Below are 7,515 nucleotides of genomic sequence, written 5' to 3' on the forward strand. Positions count from 1 at the left end.
AAGCATCGCCAAGCCAGGGATTCAAGCTTGAAGAGGGCAATTTGCATATTCCAGGTGCCTTCTGGGAAAAGCGAAGAGTCTCCTTCAGCTAGAAGATCGTTGAGTACAGCCGGGACCAGCTGCTTGGAAAGCATCGCCAAACCGCGCGCCTGACGGCTATGACTGGGCAGTTAACTTACAGGGTTACAGTCTGTTTAGAAGGGATCGAAGAAGTCGGAAAGGGGGTGGAGTCTGTCTATATGTAAAGACGTGTCTAAAGCCTACAATACGGGAGGATGTATGGGAGGGAAATGAGGAGGTCGAGTCCTTATGGGTGGAGATACATGGGGCAAAAAACAATAATAAAATTATCATAGGAGTCTGTTATAAACCACCAAATATAGCAGAAGCCACGGAAAGTCTATTAATGAGACAAATAGACGAAGTAGCAAAAAATAACGAGGTGATTATTATGGGGGACTTCAACTACCCCGATAAAGACTGGGAAACCGAAAGCTGTAGATCTCAGAAAGGAAACAGGTTTCTGTCAATTATCAAAGACAATTATTTGTCTCAACTTGTACAGGAACCAACTAGAGGGACGGCCCTTTTAGACTTAATATTAACTAACAGGCCAGACAGAATAACTGAGGTGCAGGTCGGGGGGCACCTGGGAAATAGTGACCACAACATTATACAATTCCACATGTGCTTCAGTAGGGTGCCCAGCAAGGGAGTCACAAAAACACTGAACTTCAGGAGGGCAAAGTTTGATCAGCTAAGAGATGCCCTTCACCTTATAGACTGGGATAGTATCTTCAGTAATAGGAGCACGGATAGAAAATGGGAAATTTTCAAAACAGTCCTACATAGTCACTGTAGAAGGTACATACCTTATGGCAGGGTTCCCCAACTCCAGTCCTCAAGTCCCACCAACAGGTCATGTTTTCAGGATTTCCTTAGTATTGCATAGGTGATAATTACATCACCTGCACAGGCAATAGTTACATCACCTGTGCAATACTAAGGAAATCCTGAAAACATGACCTGTTGGTGGGCCTTGAGGACTGGAGTTGGGGAACCCTGCCTTATGGGAATAAAAGGGCTAGGAATAGGAGGAAGCCAATGTGGCTAAATAAAGAAGTCAAGAGGGCAATGAAAAACAAAAAAAGGGCTTTCGGTAAACTTAAACAAGAAGGCAGCGAGGAAGCGCTAATATCTTATAGGGAAAAAAACAAAATCTGTAAGAAACAAATAAGAATAGCAAAAGAGGAGACAGAGAGACTAATTGCCAAGAAAAGTAAAACGAATCCCAAACTGTTCTTTAACTATATAAACAGTAAAAGGATTAAAACTGATGGAGTTGGCCCATTGAAAAATAACCTGGGTAAAATCATAGAGGGCGATGAGGGTAAAGCAAACCTACTCAATAGCTTCATCTCCACTGTTTTCACAAAAGAAAACAATTTATCGGAGGAAATGCAGAGTGATAAAGTAAACCCTCCGCTAAATATCACCCACCTAACCCAGGAGGAAGTTCAGAAACGCCTAAATAATATAAATAGACAAGTCACCAGGCCCAGATGACATACACCCCGGGTACTAAAAGAATTAAGTAATGTGATAGACAGGCCGCTGTATCTTATATTCAAGCACTCTTTATGGACAGGGATTGTCCCACTAGACTGGCGCCAAGCAAATGTGGTACCAATATTCAAAAAGTGGTCTAAAAGTGACCCTGGGAACTATAGACCAGTCAGCTTAACGTCTGTTGTGGGTAAATTGTTTGAAGGATTTCTTAGAGATGCTATTGTAGAATATCTTAATGATAATAACTGTCTAACTCCATATCAACATGGATTCATGAGGGATCGCTCCTGCCAAACAAACCTGATCGCCTTCTACGAGGAGGTGAGCTCACAGCTGGACCGGGGAGAGTCAGTGGATGTTGTATACCTTGACTTCTCCAAAGCGTTTGATACTGTGCCACACAAAAGGTTGGTATATAAAATGAGAATGCTTGGTCTGGGGGATAATGTGTGCAAGTGGGTAAATAGCTGGCTGAGTGATAGAAAGCAGAGGGTGGTTATCAATGGAGTAAGCTCAGGGTGTGTCAGGGTTACTAGCGGGGTGCCTCAAGGGTCTGTCTTGGGCCCTATATTATTTAATATATTTATTAATGATCTAGTGGAAGGGTTGCATAGTAAAATAGCAATATTTGCAGATGATACTAAACTCTGTAAAGTAGTTAATACAGATGAGGATAGGGCACAGCTACAGGAGGATTTAGATAAATTGGGGAGTTGGGCCAAAAAATGGCAAATGGGCTTCAATGCCGATAAATGTAAGGTCATGTACAGAAGAGGAATAGGGGCATATGATGAGAACATTGTTCTTCCTCTGTATAAAGCGCTGGTAAGGCCGCACTTAGAATATTGTGCACAGTTCTGGGCTCCGGTGCTCAGGAAAGACATATTGGAGCTAGAAAGTAGTGTTGAGCCACCCCCGTAGTGTTCGAGTTCTGTTCGTCGAACACCCGTGTGTTCGCCGAACTGTTCGTCGAACTGTTCGTCGAACACCTTCGAACACCGTTAAAACCAATGGCAGGCAAACAAAAACACATAGAAACACATAGAAAACACCTTCAAAGGTGTCCAAAAGCTGACAAACTGCTCAGAAGACACAACTAACACATGGAAAAGTGACAAGTACATATAGTCATGCGAAAAGAAAAGAGGTGGAGGAGTAAAAGGAGGGGGAGACACAGATATAGGCATGTCATGCCCTTCTAAAATCCAAAAAGTGAGAAGCCGACACGTTCAGTCCGCTCCTGCCCGTGCCACCTCCGTGTCGCCGGGTTTGTGCCAGAGCCGCGGTGAACCCTGACGGCCAGCCCCCCTCTCCCAATACTGGTGCCTGTCCGCTGGTGGGTGGAGCGAGCCCCCCTGTGGTGGAGGCAGCTCTAAGCTTTTTAATTTAAATTGTCTCTCTAATTTGAATGAATACACTTTAAATCCATTTACAAGGATCTATTGGAGGGCAAGTCTCATGCCAGCAGCCGCGTAATTCCAGCTCCAGTAGCGTCCACTAAAGCTGCTGCAGTTAAAAAGCTTTTATAAGGATCGAGCTCGGCTGTCCACCGCAAGGCATCCTACTGCCAGTCCCAGCCCCTATGCCTTGGGGTGCCTCCTGATGCTCTTCACTGAGTATCCCGTGGTCCCGAAGCATTTCCTTTGAAAAAATTAAGTGTCCAAACTACAGGTGGTGTAGCTTGCTTAACAGCCGGGATAATCCGCTGACTAGCAGACACTGCTACTAGGCACAAAGTATTTCCTGGGCTAGATGCAGTTAAAAATTTGTAATTAGATACTCTCGTTGGATGCTGAGAAAGCATTCCATAGAGTCTCCTGGCACGCCATATATGATTCTCTTAAAAAGCTTGGGGTAGGGGTCTAGGGGACCCTTTTATAGCCAAAATCACGGCCCTGTATCACAATATGTCACCTAGGCTGAAGATAAATGGAACTGTAGCACCCTGAGGGCTCGGTTGCTACAGAGGTATTGCACCTCACCCAGAGGTGTGATATCTCACTCTCAGGTAAGGATGGAGTGTGGATCAGGACCCGACACCTGCATGCATTACACCACATTGCCGTGGGGCAGGGCGACCAATATGCCTCTGAGATGGGCACGACAGTCCCTGTCCCTGGCTATAGTGGGGGGAGGGAACACTGAGGAAGGGGAACCCTGTAGTGCAGGAGCAGGGAGGAAGCAGTTCCTGGGTGCATTGAGAAGGGAGTATAAAAGGTGGGCACCATCTTAGTTCAGTGCAGAGAAGTCTGAGCAGAAGTGGCAGGGAGCAGGGGCTCTGCATGAGCTCTGCTCCGGAGGCGGGCCTAGTAAGAGAGGCCCAGGCCTGGAAGAGGGAGAAGGAAGGAAGAGGAGCGGAGAAGGCTCCAGGAATGAGGAATGAAGGGATCCCAGGGGTGCGGACGGGCGAGTCGCCACCGCACGCCCGAATCCACCTGCGTGGAGGGGTCAGGCCAAATGGGGAGACCGGTCCCCCAAACTAGTGGAGGCAGGAAACGACCCTCAGCTAGAAACCGGAGGCTGTGACATTTTATGTGGCGCAGCCCCTCGCTACACCCGCTAGGAAGGCACCACATAGGGTCAGGGAAACTGGCGCCAAGTTTACCAAGAGGAGGCCCGAGGCAGCCGGACAGAAGGGTTGGTAAGAAAGGCCAGACAAAGGACACACAAAGGGGGTCCTGTGAAGCGCTCGAAAGTTATCTGGGAGTTGTCTGAGCCCCTCACCTGGTGAGCACAGTACGACGTGGGCAGCCGTTACCTGCAGACGTGGTCTGGATAATAAGAACTGTGAGTAAAGGCCCTGGACTGCATCACTGACTCCGTGTCGTTACTGCTGCTGCCCTGCACCATCACCTCCATCCTCCGCATACACTGCCCTGAGGCTATACTCCTCCCGAGGGGAGTTATGCTGCGCTCTGCTGCACCCACAACACCAGCCTCAGCGGTCTGCCCTGCAGCGGTGGTTCACTCTGACCGCAATCCACGGGTGGCGTAGTCGGACATTTAAACATCAAAACCACATAAATAGTTCCGCCACTGGTTTGACCACCCTGAGCCACGGAACCGGGTCGCCGCCACGAAGACTACAACCACCAGCATCCACCAAAAAGGGTCCGGCTCCGGGTGTCCCAAGGCCCAGGGGGTGCGTCAGAACATTTTCATCACCTTTCACAATCACCAATGGGACAAGGCAGGGATGTCCTCTGTCCCCTCTCTTATACATCCTAGTGACGGAGCACCTGCTCTCATCAATTCGCCATAACCCCAATATTAGGTGGATTGAGGTGGGAGGCACCGAGTACAAGTGCTCTCTATTTGCTGATGATGTCCTAGTATATATCACTCAATCACATATATCCATCCATGCTGTTATGGCTGAAATAGATCACTTTGTTACATGGTCAAATTTTAAAATCAATGCAGCGAAGTCTGAGGCCCTCGATGTCTCCCTCCCCAAATCCATATAGGATTCCATCCAGTCCAACTTTCCCTTTGCCTGGCCCTCACAGGGTATCAAATACTTAGGAATTCCTATTCATAGAGACCTCTCCCATCTATGTTATCTTAATTTTAGGCCCTTTATTGAACAACTCCATACAGACCACGGTTGGCAAGTTAGAACTGTAAGATTCACTACGTGAACCACTGGTGTTTTGTGGAAAAGCACATGTACACTGTGTTCCAAATTATTATGCAAAAAGTGTTTAGGAGTGATAAGGGAAGAATTTGTTTTTGTCAGTTAAACTCATTGATGGTGATGTGTGTCAGGGCTCTTTATATCACTGTAAGCAATTGCAGACACCTGTGCTAATTAGTTTGGCAGGTGTGTCCAATGAAAGGCAAGACTACTTAAGAAGGCTGTCTCACATTATTAAGCAGCCTACATTTTCTGCCAAAAAGGGAAAGAAAAAGGATGTGTCGGCTGCTGAGAAGCAACAAATTGTGGAGTGTTTAGGTCAAGGCATGACTACAATCAACATTGTGCGATGATCAGGATGAAGTGTCTTGGCAATCAAGAAGTATGTAGCTGATTCACAGTACACATGTGTGCGTGCTGATAAGGGCAAATTGAGGACTCTTTCCTACAGGCAATTACGTCAGGTTAAAAGAGCAGTGGCAAAAAAGCCTTGTCATAGCAGCAGACAAGTTTTTGAAGCTGCTGGTGCCTCCAACGTCCCCCAAACAACAAGATGCAGGGTCCTTCAGAGGTTTGCAGCTGTGCATACGCCATCCTGTCGACCTCCTCTATCCACTTCACACAAGCAGAAACGGCTCCAGTGGGCCAAACATTACATGAAGACTGATTTCAAAACTGTTTTGTTCACGGATGAGTGCCGTGCAGCGCTCGATGGTCCAGATGGATGGAGTGGAGGATGGCTGGTTGATGGACACCCCACGCAAACACGGCTACAGCGCCAATAAGGAGGAGGTGGAGTAATGTTTTGGGCTGGAATCATGGGGAGAGAGATTGTCGGCCCCTTTAGGATCCCTGAAGGCGCTAAAGATGAACTCCATAATGTATGTGGATTTTCTCAAACAGCACTTCCTGCCATGGTTCAAGAAGAAGAACCGTGTATTTCACAGCAAGATCATTTTTTTGCATGATAATGCACCATCTCATGCTGCACATAAAACATCTGCATCTCTGGCTGATATGGGCATAAAAGGGGACAAACTTATGGTGTGACCCCCATGCTCCCCTGACCTCTACCCCATTCAGAACCTCTGGAGCATCATCAAAAGGAGTGTCTATGATGGCGGGAGGCAGTTCACATCTAAGCACCAGCTCTGGGAGGGTATTCTGTTCTCATGCAAAACAATTGAAGCAGAAACCATCCAAAACCTGACAAATTCAATGGACGAGAGAGTTCAGAAGCTCCTTTCGAACAAGGGGTCCTATGTGAAAATGTAACATCACCTAGAATAAAGTTTTGAGTTGAAAACTGTTTGATTTCAGTTTCTAATAACCTGCTAATGCTTATAATTTCAAAAATGACCATTTTTTTGGTCTTTATTAAAATGAAAAGGTTGATCGAAAAGTTTGGGGGATCTAAGAGTGTGGCAACCCAGTAGTCATGATTACTTTGAATTCTGACAATATGAGGGTCATGTTGCAGGTAGTGCAGCAAGAAGGCACTTATGTGTCTTGCGCATCTCGGAGCCCCAAAATTATTTTCCGGGCTAGATGCAGCTAAAAATTATTATTAATTTTAAATCTGGTGGAGCTTAGTATAGATGGCCTAATAGGATCAGTGCTGCACACTGCTACAAAGCCCAAATTATTTTCCAGTCAAGATACAGATAAACATGATTAGTAATATTAAATCTGGTGGAGCTTATTATAGATGGCCTAATAGAATCAGTGCTGCACACTGCTACAAAGCCCAAATTATTTTCCAGCCAAGATACAGATAAACATGATTAGTAATTTGAAAGCTTAAAACGGTTGATGGGTGATTTTAACCAATCATCAAGCTTTTACTCTCCCCAGGATGACACAGGGGTAGAAAAGTCGTTTCGGATCCATGATTTGTTCATCTTTATGAACGTGAGTCTGTCTACATTATCAGTGGAGAGCCCCGTGCGCTTATCTGTCAGCACACCACCAGCAGCGCTGAACACACTTTCAGACAGAACGCTGGCTGCGGGGCATGACAAGATCTCCAAGGCATAAGTGGCTAGCTCCGGCCATTTATCCAGATTGGAAGCCCAAAAAGAGCAAGGGTCCAGAGACACAGTCATGGCTTCAATGTTTACTTGGAGATACTCCTGTACCATCGTCTCTAGCCGTTGACTATGTGTCAGACTTCTTGTCTCCTGTGGCGTTGCAAAGGATGGACTAAAAAAGTGGTGAAATGATTCCGCAAAATTGATGTTACCAGCACATACTGTGGTTCTGTTACGGTTTGAGTGCTGAACACTTGACGGTCCCACGGTTGGCAATTT

The 7,515-nt window shown here is 46.4% G+C and overlaps 1 protein-coding gene across 1 annotated transcript in view; it reads right to left on the reverse strand.

Annotated features, from left to right (window-relative positions):
• The window catches only part of LOC141171647 (B-cell receptor CD22-like), a 60,795-nt gene extending 58,102 nt beyond the window's left edge, over positions 1-2,693 (reverse strand). Inside the window, exon 1 of the mRNA XM_073655311.1 lies at positions 2,650-2,693. Within this exon, the coding sequence (XP_073511412.1) occupies positions 2,650-2,693 (44 nt within the window). The remainder of the gene's footprint in view (positions 1-2,649) is intronic.
• Positions 2,694-7,515: the final 4,822 nt, after the last annotated feature.

The sequence above is a fragment of the Phyllobates terribilis genome, unplaced genomic scaffold (genome assembly GCF_046119375.1).
Source record: "Phyllobates terribilis strain yellow unplaced genomic scaffold, ASM4611937v1 Scaffold_12__6_contigs__length_324123572, whole genome shotgun sequence".
NCBI classification, from domain to species: domain Eukaryota; kingdom Metazoa; phylum Chordata; class Amphibia; order Anura; family Dendrobatidae; genus Phyllobates; species Phyllobates terribilis.